The sequence below is a fragment of the Pseudophryne corroboree genome, assembly GCF_028390025.1.
Source record: "Pseudophryne corroboree isolate aPseCor3 chromosome 3 unlocalized genomic scaffold, aPseCor3.hap2 SUPER_3_unloc_73, whole genome shotgun sequence".
Taxonomy (NCBI): domain Eukaryota; kingdom Metazoa; phylum Chordata; class Amphibia; order Anura; family Myobatrachidae; genus Pseudophryne; species Pseudophryne corroboree.
This window is the reverse complement of record NW_026967567.1, coordinates 162,680-180,174: the sequence shown is the minus strand read 5'-3', so window position 1 is coordinate 180,174 and position 17,495 is coordinate 162,680. Positions and strand designations below refer to the sequence as shown.

Genomic DNA, 17,495 nt, shown 5'->3' with positions numbered 1-17,495 from the left:
ACGACCTCCACCCGGGAGAGTGGAAACTTCATCGGGAAGTTTTTTCCACATGATTGTAAACCGTTGGGAAATACCAAAGGTGGACATGATGGCGTCCCGTCTGAACAAAAAACGGGACAGGTATTGCGCCAGGTCAAGAGACCCTCAGGCAATAGCTGTGGACGTTCTGGTAACACCGTGGGTGTACCAGTCGGTGTATGTGTTCCATCCTCTGCTTCTCATACCTAAGGTGCTGAGAATTATAAGACGTAGAGGAGTAAGAACTATACTCATGGCTCCGGATTGGCCAAGAAGGACTTGGTACCCGGAACTTCAAGAGATGCTTACAGAGGTCTTATGGCCTCTGCCGCTAAGAAGGGACTTGCTTCAGCAAGTACCAGGTCTGTTCCAAGACTTACCGCAGCTGCGTTTGTCGGCATGGCGGTGGAACGCCGGATCCTAAGGGAAAAAGGCATTCCGGAAGAGGTCATTCCTACCCTGGTCAAAGCCAGAAAGGAGGTGACCGCACAACATTATCACCACATGTGGCGAAAATATGTTGCGTGGTGTGAGGCCAGGAAGGCCCAACAAAGAAATTTCAACTCGGTCGTTTCCTGCATTTCCTGCAAACAGGAGTGTCTATGGGCCTCAAATTGGGGTCCATTAAGGTTCAAATTTCGGCCCTGTCGATTTTCTTCCAGAAAGAATTGGCTTCAGTTCCTGAAGTCCAGAAGTTTGTCAAGGGAGTATTGCATATACAACCCCCTTTTGTGCCTCCAGTGGCACGGTGGGATCTCAACGTAGTTCTGGGATTCCTCAAATCACATTGGTTTAAAACCAGTCAAATCTGTGGATTTGAAGCATCTCACATGAAAAGTGACCATGCTCTTGGCCCTGGCCTGGACCAGGCGAGTGTCAAATTGGTGGTTTTTTCTCAAAAAAGCCCATATCTGTTTGTCCATTCGGACAGGGCAGAGCTGCGGACTCGTCCCCAGTTCTCTCCCTAAGGTGGTGTCAGTGTTTCACCTGAACCAGCTTATTGTGGTGCCTTGCACCTACTAGGGACTTGGAGGACTCCAAGTTGCTAGATGTTGTCAGGGCCCTGAAAATATGTTCCAGGACGGCTGGAGTCAGGAAAACTGACTTGCTGTTATCCTGTATGCACCCAACAAACTGGGTGCTCTTGCTTTTAAGCAGACTATTGCTAGTTGGATGTGTAATACAATTCAGCTTGCACATTCTGTGGCAGGCCTGCCACAGCCAAAATATGTAAATGCCCATTCCACAAGGAAGGTGGGCTCATCTTGGGCGGCTGCCCGAGGGGTCTCGGCTTTACAACTTTGCCGAGCGGTTATTTAGTCAGGGGCAAACACGTTTGTAAAATCCTACAAATTTGATACCCTGGCTAAGGAGGACCTGGAGTTCTCTCATTCGGTGCTGCAGAGTCATCCGCACTCTCCCGCCCGTTTGGGAGCTTTGGTATAATCCCCATGGTCCTTTCAGGAACCCCAGCATCCACTAGGACGATAGAGAAAATAAGAATTTACTTACCGATAATTCTATTTCTCGGAGTCCGTAGTGGATGCTGGGCGCCCATCCCAAGTGCGGATTATCTGCAATACTTGTACATAGTTACAAAAATCGGGTTATTATTGTTGTGAGCCATCTTTTCAGAGGCTCCGCTGTTATCATACTGTTAACTGGGTTTAGATCACAAGTTGTACGGTGTGATTGGTGTGCCTGGTATGAGTCTTACCCGGGATTCAAAATTCCTCCCTTATTGTGTACGCTCGTCCGGGCACAGTACCTAACTGGCTTGGAGGAGGGTCATAGGGGGAGGAGCCAGTGCACACCACCTGATCGGAAAGCTTTACTTTTGTGCCCTGTCTCCTGCGGAGCCGCCCGCTATTCCCCATGGTCCTTTCAGGAACCCCAGCATCCACTACGGACTCCGAGAAATAGAATTATCGGTAAGTAAATTCTTATTATAAGCTTCCAGAGTGCACCTCATATCTCATCTTTTCCAAGTTACCTCAATGATATGAGATCGGTAGCAGCACTACTTTCAGGATTATTACACAGAACACACATAAAGGCTGACACAGCAAATAACAATAACACATATAAGGGATTAATTAGAAATAAGGAATAATAATCATTAAGTCTAATTATCAACTGATTGTGTGTGGAACACATACACCTCTTTACTGCCTCCAGCATCCCCTGGTACTGCACTGTCTCCCCCCACTACTGCCACCCGCCCTGTCTCCCCCCACTACTGCCACCACCGTCTCCCCCCACAACTGCCACCGCCCTATCTCCTCCCACTACTACCACCCTGTCTACCCCCACCGCCATCTCCCCACACTGCCAAAGCCCCATCTTCCTTCACTACTGCCACCCACCCCACCTCCCCCCACTACTGCCACATGCCCCATTTCTACCAACTAATGCCACTGCCCTATCTTCTTTTACTAATGCCAACGATCCTGTCACCCCCAACTACTGCCACCCGAACATCTCCCCCGACTACTGCCACCCACCCCATCTCTATCGACTACTGCCACGTCTCCTTCCACTACTGCCGCCCGCCCCTACCAACCACTGCTGTCTCCTTTTACTACTGCCACCCATCCTGTCACCAGCCCCATCTCCCCCCACTACTGCCACCCGCCCTATCTCCCCCCACCACCCTGTCTCCCCCTGTGCAACCTCAGTGCAGCTTGAGGACAACATTACCCACAGAGACACTGCCTCCAGAAGCCCCCGCTACGACGTTACTGCCATCTACCCTGTGCCACCTCAGCGCTGCTTGGGGATATTACCCAATGACAGTGTCTTAGGAAGCCCCCGCTACAGCAATAGTGCCACCACCCTCTCCCACCTGACATCTCAGCACTGCTTGGGGATTCTTGGTACTGCTGGTAACAGTCCTTCATCTGCAGGTGGCAGTAAGGAGGCAGAAGCTGCTTCTGGTACCATGGACCCTGGTCATGTAGGCCTGGGAGAGTCAGTAAGATTATGTAATATATTGGGTGGGTTTTGTTGAGATCTGCACTGGAACCGATTGTACATTATCTGATATGAATGGTAGTAAGCATAGAGATTCAAAATTGATTTATACCAACATAAAGCTGCCAATTTCGCCTCAAAGGGCTTTTGGGGCAGAACAATGGTTGGTGGTGCTCCCGGACATTTATAGCAGAAAGAGCTAATATGGGTGATTTTGCAAAGAAGCAAAAAAGAAGGGGCTAGTTGATATGTCTCTCTGGGGCACACTTTGTAAATTAATCAAAAAACAGTAGTGTGAAACATGAAATATGTATAAATCTTTAAAACGTAACTTTTAATAAATTATTCAGACGTCCAAATTTGATTATTTATGTGAAAAAATCTTTACTGTATAGGACAGCAAGGTAAGTTAAAACAAGTATTAAATAATGTGTAGAAGACGATATAGTAATTATATGTCACTCGCTTATTGAATGTGGGTGACAGAAAATTTGTCTGTACACCCTCTGGATTCTAGGCGAGTATTTATTGTTAGACATATGTCCACTGCGAAAATAAAGAGTTCTCGTTATCTCTATGAGTTTTTAATTGAAAGTACTGTATGTTTTCGTATGAGAGATACAAGAAGAAGAACCCGGCATATGGATGGTCGGACTCCTTTTGAGATGATCAACTGGACTGCGTATTCTTGCAGTGTAAGTTGATGTGTGGGTTCTGCTGGACAATGAAAGGTATATACCTTGGTGGAACTACAGTACCCAGTATTCCCAGAGGGTCACCCTTTCTGGTACTGACCGGGCCCAATGCTGCTTGGCTTCCAAGATCAGACGAGATCGGGCAGATCCAGCATGGTATGACTGTAGATGGTACGGTAGACACCTTTCAGCATATGGATTGAATGGTATTGGAGATAAGGTGTGATTCCATAGGAAGGGAATACAAATTGATTTGATACTTGCCAACTGATATTTGGCCAATTGGTGGCCCACTATGGACCAAGGATTGGATGATTGGGTGAATTACTGATAGAAATACCAGTATGGCCTGGATTAATAATTAGATAAGTACAAGGAAGGTGTCTAGGCAGCCCAGTGTCTAAGTAAAAAGAATGAAAAAGCAGATAAACTTGTTTTAAACACAGCACATAAGTTGCAGAAGGTAACTTCCTTTTGATACTGCAAATTGTAAATAATTATCACAGTATCATACTGCCAACAGATGTGTTTGTTGTGGAATCAACAACTTGAGCTGCGAAATGACAGTTACAATTGTTTTTAATACACCACATAAGTTGCAAAATGTTGCTTCCTTTAAATACTGAAAATTGCAAATTGCAAATAGTTATCACTGTAACAGACTTCAGACAGATGTATTTGTTATGAGATCGACCGTATGAGCTGCAAGAAGCAGCTGGATTCTATCACATATTCATCTAATTGTTTTTGTCACAGTGCCAAATCAATGAAGGAAATAGATTATGTATATAAATAGGAAATCACAGTTTATCACACGTAACTTCCTTTAAATACTGCTAGTTGCAGAATACAAACAATTATTACAGTAACAAACTGCAAGCAGATGTATTTGTTGTAAGATCCACTATATGGGCTGCAAGAAGCAGCAGAATTCTATCACATTCATATCTCATTGTTTTGTTATAATATAATAGTGTACAGAATAGGAAATCACAATTTGTCTCAATAACCTGATGTTGAGCAATTTACCAAAAAAATGACTCTGGTCTCAACAAGGAAAGAAACACATTTTTTAAAATTTGGGACCAGCAGAAAACAGTATAAGAACAGCTGGTGTTCTGTTAATGAATGATTTGTCCAAATGACACTGTTCTGTGGTAAGTATAGAAAAAGCTCTCACATCAACAGGAGTGCCTTTAATGAAGAGTAATTGCCTGGATGGTTTTAAGGGGATTTAGTATAGCACCAATATAATGCCAACTAATAGAAGGTATCTATGTTATGAGTTAGCGCTAAGTGTCCCTACACTGTTTGCACAGTTTGAGTGTTAAGCATTAAATGTCGTTGTATGCTTATATACCTGTGGATTTATATAGGGATTACCAGGCAATAATACTGGCTATGTTTTGCCAGGGAGACAGTCCGTGCGTAATGCAATGGGTTGGGGCAGCTTTTTCCCTTGAGAGTGCACTAGGCACATGGGGAGAGAGCTGACCTGGAGAGCCTTGGAACCGCTACAGTGAGCGGTATTATACTTGCGGCATTCGCTGACAGGAGTCCGACCGACGGAGCCCCGTTGCCGAGGTCCCGGAAGTTGGATGCCGGACCGGAAGTGACGCGCGTTTCGCTGGGAGGAGCTTGTTCACTGGATCGTCTGATCTGTGAGCCCTCCGCGTGCGTCTTTTATTGAACAACGTAACCAATCTATTTTCTAATACAAATGATTGACTGATGGATGAGCCTATGAATAGCCGGAATCAAACTGCTGTTGTATTCTGTGATTGCTAATGCTGCGAGTACAGAGACATTGGGACTACTACTATTGTAATGGAATGCAAGGCTGGGGAATAATTAAAATGAATGGAGTAAATTATGAAAAGGAGAAAAGGATAAAAAATAGCTGTTTTGCGGTGTTAGACATTGTAGCAATGGGGGTATAATACTGGGGTGAAATTGCTGAAATAAAATACTGTTATGAAACTTGCTTACAACATATGGATAAGCAATCCTTATGATGAGGGATAATTATTGCCTGATGAGGGCGATATTAATTAATTAATTGATAGGAATTGTATAAATTAAGGCTTGTGCAAATAAGAATAAATATAAGAATAAATATAAGAAAACACCAACTTGTTATGTTGTAGAGAATTAAGGGTAAATGTAATGAAATTAATTGGATGGAATAAAAATAGAAATAAATATAAAAATAATAATAATAAATATAAATATAAAAATAATGATAATACTGATATTGTGGAAAGGATGCAATTTAAGATTAAAACGTTTCTGTGAGGTGCTAAAGGAAAAATAAATAATTAATTGTGAATAAGAACCACAAATGGTGAGAAGAATACTATAAAATTATTATTATTATTATTGGAGAAACTGTATGTCTGTGGGAGAGAATAAGAGATTTATAAGAATTGTTATAAAAATTGTAAAAATTATTATTATAAAAAATTGTTATAAAAATTGTAGTTGTGAATAAAGATGATTCCATGTTTGTGATGGGAGTGGTTGTGAATAAAGTGTGGAAAAAAATGTGGAAAAAAATGTGGAAAAATTTTTTTGAAAACATATTCATGATTAAAGGATTAAGGTTGTAAAGTGATTTATATTAAGGTGAAGTTGGGGGGGGGGGAAGAAAGGGGGGGGGGTTGGAAAGACAATAGGAAAGGGGAAAAAAGGCACAAAAAAAGTGGGGGGGGGGGTTTGGGGGCGGGGGGGGAAAGGGGGAAGGGGAAAGGGGAAAAGAAGGGGGGAAAGAAAAAAAGGGGGGGGGGGAAAGGGGGAAAAAAAGGGGGGGGGGAGGAAGGGGGAACAGAAAGGGGCGGGGGGGAAAGAATGGGAGGGTGATAGTATGGGGGAAATTGGGTGAAAAGGTGAAGAAAGTGGATGTGGCAACTAGCCTGGGAGTGCTGGTGGGGAATGTGGATGTATGTGTGGAGAAGGGAAGGGAGGGGGGGAGGAGGGATTAGTGGGGTGGGGTGTGTTATGGGAGGACGTGGGTGAATGTATATGTGGGGTGTGTTGGACCATTGGGGGTGAGTAAGGGTTAAACCGTGTGCATGGATGGGAAATGCCAATTTGGTGTGTATAGTGGTGGTGGAGAATGGGCTGTGGTGTATGTTGATGGGAGTGCGGTGTTGAGTAAAGAATTGGTGATGTTATGTGATGGATCCATGGTTGGAATAAGGACTAGGGTTGGAAGGGTGGGCAGGGAGGTGAGTGATGTGAGTTAGATGATGCAAAATATTAAAAGAACAATTGAATAATTGGCACCAAACAAATCTGAAAAGCAAAAATAATAATCATTACTAACTAGATGTGTTATTCAAGAAAGACACTGTAATTAATATGTTCATTAAGTCCATTGGGAGCTACTGTTCCGAGTTTGAATGTCCATTCACTTTCCTTCTTGAGCAGGGTTTTGGTTATGTTACCTCCTCTGATACCCAATTTTATTTGTTGTAGACCAAATATTTTGAGGTCTTTGGGTGAACCTGCATGGTGTAGGAGAAAGTGCTTGGCCACTGTGGTTAGCTGTTTGAATTTGTGTGAGTCTGCTCTAGCATTTCTCACTGATCCGATGTGCTCAAGCGCCCTTTGCTTGAGCATGCGGGTAGTCATACCCACATATTTTTTGTCGCAAGGACAAGTGAGGCAATAGACCACATTGGTACTTTTGCAATTGAAATAATTAGTGATTTTTATTTTGTTGTTAAATTTGTCTGTTATGTCTAGGTTTTTGGAGATATGAGAGCAGACTTTACATTCTCCGCAGGGATAGGTCCCTGTGATGGGGGGATTCCTTATCAGCTGTGATGTGTAGTGACTTTGGACTAGCTGATCTGACAAGTTGGGCGAGCGTTTCCAACTCATGTCAACTGTATTGTTCAGTCTTGTTGCTAGGTCACTGTCGGAAAGTAGTACTGGCCAATGTTGTTGAATGATTCCTTTGATGTCTTTCCATTCTTCACAGAATGTGCCCACAAATCTAAGGACATTATCCTCTTTTGAGGAGGGCTTCTGATGAAAAACCAGGGACTCTCTCGGAATTTCTTGAATGGATTTCTTAGATCTTTTGATAAGTCTTGAACTGTATCCTCGTTCTTTAAGTCTCTTGGTGAGGTCTTTACATTTCTCCTGGTAAACCTCCTTACTCGAACAGTTTCTTTTGAGTCGGAGAAATTCCCCTCTGGGTATATTTTGAATGGTGGGTGGAAAGTGGGAGCTTTGTTGATGTAGAAGAGGAATAAATTCTCCAGGGACAAAAGAGACTTCAACACAGGGAGGATATTCAGGTGGACAAGACCTGTCAGGCGTGAGAATCCTGCAAATTATCAGGGGACCCCCTCCTCCTCAGAGGTTGAATTATCCAGCTCAGAGGATCTAGAAGAACAAAGCACAGATCGGAGAAATCATTCAACGGCAAGAATTCCACACACAGCATCAGCTCATTTTTTAGATCAAACTGGCCGGTCTCGGGGCCGTTTGAAACAAGGAAAAGAAAAACCCGAAGAAGCAAGAAGAAGAGGAAGAGGAAGATGGACCTCCCCCTCTCCAAACAGATACCCAGTACGGAGGAACCGAAAGCAGTACTGAAGTCATACCGTCTCCAGATAATTAACCTCTCAACCCACACCCTGTCCAACACACATGAAGAAGTCTTGGAAAAAGGACTCACATTTTCTCCAACCAAGAAATTCGACAGATTCCAATGGCAGACAGATCTCAATCTCTTTGGTCGGAAACTATTACTCACAAAATTCTTTGCTAATCAAGAACACCGCAAAGATTGTGAAATCATCCCTGCCATATCAACCATGGAATCACCTGAAGAATTGGAAGCTCTAAACAACTTGGAAGAACTCCTTGATTCAACAACAACAAATAGTCCTCATACTCCACGACAGATGTGTAGAAAAAAATCAACGTTCTTCCCCAATGACTCCATCTGCCCAGAAGTAAGAACCTTTATCAATTTGGTATCCAAGGATCTAGACCAGCTGTATATAAAGAAAAGAAGGCTCAGGACCACGGGAAACCTGTCCCCCCAAGCCAGACAAGCCCTTAAAGAAATAAAATCTTGGCAAGATATAGTAATCAAACAGTCTGACAAAGGGGGAAATGTGGTTCTATGGCCTAAAGACCTTTATGAAAAAGAGGCCAAAAGACAGCTTAATGACATCAACTGTTACAGTAAAAGTCTGTTTGACCCAACACAGAATCTAACGGTGCAATATATGAGGATTATAGGGGAAGCTAGGTACCAAGGCACAATAACGCAAGCAGAATATGATTTTCTCAAAATTCAAAATCCTAGAGTACCAACCTTCTACTTGCTACCCAAGGTACACAAAAATTTACTAAAACCACCAGGACGCCCCATTGTCTCGGGGAATGGAGGACTCTTGGAGAAGGCCTGCACATTCCTAGAGATCCATCTGAAAGAACTTGTATTAAACTTACCTTCTTATACCCGAGACACCACAGATGTACTAAGAAAAATTGAAAACATACCCTTGGAAGATACCCATCTCCTGATAAGCCTTGACGTTGAAGCCCTTTACACAAGTATCGACCACGATCTTGGTATAAAAGCAGTCAGATATTTTTTACAGACCAAAGGAATGGATGACTTCCATGAATTCCTCCTAACCCTACTAGATTTTGCGTTACGAAAAAATTACTTTACGTTCAACAACCTTTTTTATACCCAAGAAAGAGGTACAGCTATGGGGGCGGCGTGTGCCCCCACATATGCTAACCTCTTTCTGTTGGTGGGAGCAGGAAGTCGTCTTTCATGAAGACCAAAACCAATTCACACAACACATCGTCCTTTGGACTCGATATATCGACGACATTCTCATGATTTGGGAGGGGTCACAAGAAGAACTGTCTCAATTCCTAATCTTTCTCAATAATAACACTCTGAACTTAAGATTCACACATGAACAAAGTAAGGAAAGCATTTCCTTCCTGGATCTTAAGATTTACAAAGGAAAAAACAACATACTAGCCACAGAACTCTATAGAAAGAAAACAGCCACCAATTCCCTTCTACATCAACAAAGCTCCCACTTTCCACCCACCATTTAAAATATACCCAGAGGGGAATTTCTCCGACTCAAAAGAAACTGTTCGAGTAAGGAGGTTTACCAGGAGAAATGTAAAGACCTCACCAAGAGACTTAAAGAACGAGGATACAGTTCAAGACTTATCACAAGATCTAAGAAATCCATTCAAGAAATTCCGAGAGAGTCCCTGGTTTTTCATCAGAAGCCCTCCTCAAAAGAGGATAATGTCCTTAGATTTGTGGGCACATTCTGTGAAGAATGGAAAGACATCAAAGGAATCATTCAACAACATTGGCCAGTACTACTTTCCGACAGTGACCTAGCAACAAGACTGAACAATACAGTTGACATGAGTTGGAAACGCTCGCCCAACTTGTCAGATCAGCTAGTCCAAAGTCACTACACATCACAGCTGATAAGGAATCCCCCCATCACAGGGACCTATCCCTGCGGAGAATGTAAAGTCTGCTCTCATATCTCCAAAAACCTAGACATAACAGACAAATTTAACAACAAAATAAAAATCACTAATTATTTCAATTGCAAAAGTACCAATGTGGTCTATTGCCTCACTTGTCCTTGCGACAAAAAATATGTGGGTATGACTACCCGCATGCTCAAGCAAAGGGCGCTTGAGCACATCGGATCAGTGAGAAATGCTAGAGCAGACTCACACAAATTCAAACAGCTAACCACAGTGGCCAAGCACTTTCTCCTACACCATGCAGGTTCACCCAAAGACCTCAAAATATTTGGTCTACAACAAATAAAATTGGGTATCAGAGGAGGTAACATAACCAAAACCCTGCTCAAGAAGGAAAGTGAATGGACATTCAAACTCGGAACAGTAGCTCCCAATGGACTTAATGAACATATTAATTACAGTGTCTTTCTTGAATAACACATCTAGTTAGTAATGATTATTATTTTTGCTTTTCAGATTTGTTTGGTGCCAATTATTCAATTGTTCTTTTAATATTTTGCATCATCTAACTCACATCACTCACCTCCCTGCCCACCCTTCCAACCCTAGTCCTTATTCCAACCATGGATCCATCACATAACATCACCAATTCTTTACTCAACACCGCACTCCCATCAACATACACCACAGCCCATTCTCCACCACCACTATGCACACCAAATTGGCATTTCCCATCCATGCACACGGTTTAACCCCCACTCACCCCCAATGGTCCAACACACCCCACATATACATTCACCCACGTCCTCCCATAACACACCCCACCCCACTTATCCCTCCTCCCCCCCTCCCTTCCCTTCTCCACACATACATCCACATTCCCCACCCTAGTCTCCACCAGCACTCCCAGGCTAGTTGCCACATCCACTTTCTTCACCTTTTCACCCAATTTCCCCCATACTATCACCCTCCCATTCTTTCCCCCCCGCCCCTTTCTGTTCCCCCTTTCCCCCTTCCTTCCCCCCCCCCCTTTTTCCCCCTTTCCCCCCCTTCCCCCCCCCCCCCCTTTTTTTTCTTCCCCCCCTTCTTTTCCCCTTTCCCCTTCCCCCTTTCCCCCCCCGCCTCCAAACCCCCCCCCTCCCCCACTTTTTTTGTGCCATTTTTTCCCCTTTCCTATTGTCTTTCCAAACCACCCCCCTTTCTTCCCCCCCCCCCCCAACTTCACCTTAATATAAATCACTTTACAACCTTAATCCTTTAATCATGAATATGTTTTAAAAAAAATTTTTCCACATTTTTTTCCACATTTTTTTCCACACTTTATTCACAACCACTCCCATCACAAACATGGAATCATCTTTATTCACAACTACAATTTTTATAACAATTTTTTATAATAATAATTTTTACAATTTTTATAACAATTCTTATAAATCTCTTATTCTCTCCCACAGACATACAGTTTCTCCAATAATAATAATAATAATTTTATAGTATTCTTCTCACCATTTGTGGTTCTTATTCACAATTAATTATTTATTTTTCCTTTAGCACCTCACAGAAACGTTTTAATCTTAAATTGCATCCTTTCCACAATATCAGTATTATCATTATTTTTATATTTATATTTATTATTATTATTTTTATATTTATTTCTATTTTTATTCCATCCAATTAATTTCATTACATTTACCCTTAATTCTCTACAACATAACAAGTTGGTGTTTTCTTATATTTATTCTTATTTGCACAAGCCTTAATTTATACAATTCCTATCAATTAATTAATATCGCCCTCATCAGGCAATAATTATCCCTCATCATAAGGATTGCTTATCCATATGTTGTAAGCAAGTTTCATAACAGTATTTTATTTCAGCAATTTCACCCCAGTATTATACCCCCATTGCTACAATGTCTAACACCGCAAAACAGCTATTTTTTATCCTTTTCTCCTTTTCATAATTTACTCCATTCATTTTAATTATTCCCCAGCCTTGCATTCCATTACAATAGTAGTAGTCCCAATGTCTCTGTACTCGCAGCATTAGCAATCACAGAATACAACAGCAGTTTGATTCCGGCTATTCATAGGCTCATCCATCAGTCAATCATTTGTATTAGAAAATAGATTGGTTACGTTGTTCAATAAAAGACGCACGCGGAGGGCTCACAGATCAGACGATCCAGTGAACAAGCTCCTCCCAGCGAAACGCGCGTCACTTCCGGTCCGGCATCCAACTTCCGGGACCTCGGCAACGGGGCTCCGACGGTCGGACTCCTGTCAGCGAATGCCGCAAGTATAATACCGCTCACTGTAGCGGTTCCAAGGCTCTCCAGGTCAGCTCTCTCCCCATGTGCCTAGTGCACTCTCAAGGGAAAAAGCTGCCCCAACCCATTGCATTACGCACGGACTGTCTCCCTGGCAAAACATAGCCAGTATTATTGCCTGGTAATCCCTATATAAATCCACAGGTATATAAGCATACAACGACATTTAATGCTTAACACTCAAACTGTGCAAACAGTGTAGGGACACTTAGCGCTAACTCATAACATAGATACCTTCTATTAGTTGGCATTATATTGGTGCTATACTAAATCCCCTTAAAACCATCCAGGCAATTACTCTTCATTAAAGGCACTCCTGTTGATGTGAGAGCTTTTTCTATACTTACCACAGAACAGTGTCATTTGGACAAATCATTCATTAACAGAACACCAGCTGTTCTTATACTGTTTTCTGCTGGTCCCAAATTTTAAAAAATGTGTTTCTTTCCTTGTTGAGACCAGAGTCATTTTTTTGGTAAATTGCTCAACATCAGGTTATTGAGACAAATTGTGATTTCCTATTCTGTACACTATTATATTATAACAAAACAATGAGATATGAATGTGATAGAATTCTGCTGCTTCTTGCAGCCCATATAGTGGATCTTACAACAAATACATCTGCTTGCAGTTTGTTACTGTAATAATTGTTTGTATTCTGCAACTAGCAGTATTTAAAGGAAGTTACGTGTGATAAACTGTGATTTCCTATTTATATACATAATCTATTTCCTTCATTGATTTGGCACTGTGACAAAAACAATTAGATGAATATGTGATAGAATCCAGCTGCTTCTTGCAGCTCATACGGTCGATCTCATAACAAATACATCTGTCTGAAGTCTGTTACAGTGATAACTATTTGCAATTTGCAATTTTCAGTATTTAAAGGAAGCAACATTTTGCAACTTATGTGGTGTATTAAAAACAATTGTAACTGTCATTTCGCAGCTCAAGTGGTTGATTCCACAACAAACACATCTGTTGGCAGTATGATACTGTGATAATTATTTACAATTTGCAGTATCAAAAGGAAGTTACCTTCTGCAACTTATGTGCTGTGTTTAAAACAAGTTTATCTGCTTTTTCATTCTTTTTACTTAGACACTGGGCTGCCTAGACACCTTCCTTGTACTTATCTAATTATTAATCCAGGCCATACTGGTATTTCTATCAGTAATTCACCCAATCATCCAATCCTTGGTCCATAGTGGGCCACCAATTGGCCAAATATCAGTTGGCAAGTATCAAATCAATTTGTATTCCCTTCCTATGGAATCACACCTTATCTCCAATACCATTCAATCCATATGCTGAAAGGTGTCTACCGTACCATCTACAGTCATACCATGCTGGATCTGCCCGATCTCGTCTGATCTTGGAAGCCAAGCAGCATTGGGCCCGGTCAGTACCAGAAAGGGTGACCCTCTGGGAATACTGGGTACTGTAGTTCCACCAAGGTATATACCTTTCATTGTCCAGCAGAACCCACACATCAACTTACACTGCAAGAATACGCAGTCCAGTTGATCATCTCAAAAGGAGTCCGACCATCCATATGCCGGGTTCTTCTTCTTGTATCTCTCATACGAAAACATACAGTACTTTCAATTAAAAACTCATAGAGATAACGAGAACTCTTTATTTTCGCAGTGGACATATGTCTAACAATAAATACTCGCCTAGAATCCAGAGGGTGTACAGACAAATTTTCTGTCACCCACATTCAATAAGCGAGTGACATATAATTACTATATCGTCTTCTACACATTATTTAATACTTGTTTTAACTTACCTTGCTGTCCTATACAGTAAAGATTTTTTCACATAAATAATCAAATTTGGACGTCTGAATAATTTATTAAAAGTTACGTTTTAAAGATTTATACATATTTCATGTTTCACACTACTGTTTTTTGATTAATTTACAAAGTGTGCCCCAGAGAGACATATCAACTAGCCCCTTCTTTTTTGCTTCTTTGCAAAATCACCCATATAAGATTATGTAATAGTCACCATATTACAGGCAGCCGGTGAAGGGAGCAGAGAATGGGTGTTATGTGGCAGGAACGGGCTGGTTAGGTAACAGCCTGGCTGCTGCATTCTGTACAAGCTACAAGCGGTGCAATTCTTCTGCTGGGAGACCAAAGTAGAGGACATTGCAGTAGTCTATGTGTGATGATACAAGTGCATGTATGACTAGGTAGATCTTCTGAGGGAAATAAGTGCTGGAGTCTGGCTATGTTCCTCAGATGAGGATCTGATTGTGGCTGATAACTGATGTCTAAGTGTCACTCCACCATCCAGGACACAAAGATTCCGCACAGGATCAGCATTTTGTAACTCTGAACCGCAAAGCGTATGTCTGGTTGGTTTGCAACGCTGTAGCCCTGCCCTTTGTTGGTGAGCTTCAATCATAAGGACATGTTTCCCAGGACTGAGTCACAGCCAACTGGCATCACCCACACCTGGAGCTCAGCTAGACAACCATTTAGGATTGGTACTAAGTTCTCAGTACTCGGAGCAAAAGACAGGTCATCTGCATAGCAGTGGTAGACAAGTACATGACATCTCTTTGTTTCACCCTGCGGTATCATGTATATTGCAAAAAGCATGGGAGATAGCATAAGAACCTTGAAGAACATTCCATGGCAATGATCAGTATAATCCAGAAGAATAAAATGATTACTCACTTGAGTGGTCTATTGTGTGCAACAAGAGTGATTTATTTCTCAGAGTATGGAAATGGCCCTCACCTGTGTGACTTTCCTGATGTTTAATAAGATTTGATTTCTGTGAAAAACATTTCTCACATTCAGAGCAAGAAAATGGCTTCTCACCTGTGTGACTTCTCTGATGTGCAACAAGACTGGATTTGTGTGCAAAACATTTCCCACACTCAGAACATGGAAATGGCTTCTCACCTGTGTGACTTCTCTGATGTGTAACTAGTTGAGAATTCTGTGTAAAACATTTCTTGCACTCAGGGCAAGAAAATGGCTTCTCACCTGTGTGACTTCTGTGATGTATAACAAGATCTGTTTTCCGCGCAAAACATTTCCCACACTCAGAACATGGAAATGCCTTCTCACCTGTGTGACTTCTCTGATGTCTAACAAGTTGAGAATTCCGGGTAAAACTTTTCTTGCACTCAGGGCAAGAAAATGGCTTCTCACCTGTGTGATGTCTCTGATGTATAACAAGTTGTGATTTCCGCGCAAAACATTTCCCACACTCAGAACATGGAAATGACTTCTCACCTGTGTGTACTCTCTTATGTATTACAAGATGTGATTTACTTGCACAACATTTCCCACACTCAGAGCAAGAAAATGGCTTCTCACCTGTGTGACTTCTGTGATGTATAACAAGATCTGATTTGTGTGCAAAACGTTTCCCACACTCAGAACATGGAAATGGCTTCTCACCTGTGTGACTTCTCTGATGTCTAACAAGTTGAGAATTCCGTGTAAAACATTTCTTGCACTCAGGGCAAGAAAATGGCTTCTCACCTGTGTGATGTCTCTGATGTATAACAAGTTGTGATTTCCGCGCAAAACATTTCCCACACTCAGAACATGGAAATGGCTTCTCACCTGTGTGTACTCTCTTATGTATTACAAGATGTGATTTACTTGCACAACATTTCCCACACTCAGAGCAAGAAAATGGTTTCTCACTTGTGTGACTTCTGTTATGTACAACAAGATCTGATTTGTGTGCAAAACATTTCCCACACTCAGAACATGGAAATGGCTTCTCACCTGTGTGACTTCTCTGATGTCTAACAAGTTGAGAATTCCGGGTAAAACTTTTCTTGCACTCAGAGCAAGAAAATGGCTTCTCCCCTGTGTGACTTCTCTGATGTATAACAAGATCTGGTTTATGTGCAAAACATTTCCCACACTCAGAGCAAATAAATAGATTCTCACCTGTGTGATGTCTCTGATGTATAACAAGTTGCGATTTTTGTGTAAAACATTTCCCACACTCAGAGCAAGAAAATGGTTTCTCACCTGTGTGACTTCTGTTATGTACAACAATATCTGATTTGTGTGCAAAACATTTCCCACACTCAGAACATGGAAATGGCTTCTCACCTGTGTGTACTCTCTTATGTATTACAAGGTGTGATTTACTTGCACAACATTTCCCACACTCATAGCAAGAAACCAGCTTCTCACCTGTGTGACTTCTGTGATGTCTAACAAGATCTGATTTGTGTGCAAAACATTTCCAGCACTCAGAGCAAAAAAATGGCTTCTCACCTGTGTGCCTTCTCTGATGTTTAACAAGATGTGATTTGTATGTAAAACATTTCCCACACTCAGAACATATCAGTGGCCTTTCACCTACCTTACCTGTGTGTGGGTTAATAGGCTTTGTGTTCTGTGTAAAACATTTGGCATCTATAGAACACGGAAACACTGTATCTACTCTCAGAGCTGTATCAGATGCACCAATATCAGAGTGATGAGGAGAACATTTCCCAGGATCAGAGGGAGCAGCTGATAAAGCTGGATGTATGATTGGGGTAATAGGATTATCTCCTGGAGAATCCTGTCTACTGTCATTATCTTTTATGTCACAATCCGGGGATAACATTAGATGTCCTTCTGAGATATTCCTGCTTGTGTGTCCACCTGCTGGAAATAAAATACATTATGGAAATGTGACATTTTCTGTAACAATATTAATCTTGTAAACAATATGAGAAGACGACTCTCTGGGACACTTAATTGTAAATGTGTGTGTATAATAAAACATAATTTTTAATGAAGGCTTTATAATATTGTGTCTCAGATTATCATTGTGTCCACCCTCCTGAGAACACTCACAATAACAAATGTAATATTATAATAAGACTTAGATATATCTCTCTCTTGTACTGGTAACTAACCATGAAGTATAAATGGAGATATAGTCACTCGCCAAGTCCTATGTCAGCACCAATGTAGAACAATGGATGGGG

General features: G+C 41.6%; 1 protein-coding gene and 2 pseudogenes across 1 annotated transcript; 1 reads left to right on the top strand and 2 right to left on the bottom strand.

Annotated features, from left to right (window-relative positions):
* Positions 1–3,737: 3,737 nt before the first annotated feature.
* Positions 3,738–3,856, bottom strand: LOC134984692 (5S ribosomal RNA; annotated as a pseudogene).
* A 6,344-nt stretch (positions 3,857–10,200) lies between these two features.
* LOC134984686 (gastrula zinc finger protein XlCGF17.1-like) lies at positions 10,201–17,128 on the bottom strand. Its single transcript, XM_063950210.1, has 6 exons — positions 16,984–17,128; positions 16,562–16,737; positions 16,247–16,384; positions 15,952–16,048; positions 15,421–15,699; positions 10,201–10,256 (listed from the first exon to the last, which is right to left on the bottom strand). The coding sequence occupies exons 1-6, from the start codon at positions 17,126–17,128 to the stop codon at positions 10,201–10,203; spliced, it is 891 nt and encodes a 296-aa protein (XP_063806280.1).
* LOC134984690 (5S ribosomal RNA) lies at positions 13,858–13,976 on the top strand (annotated as a pseudogene).
* Positions 17,129–17,495: the final 367 nt, after the last annotated feature.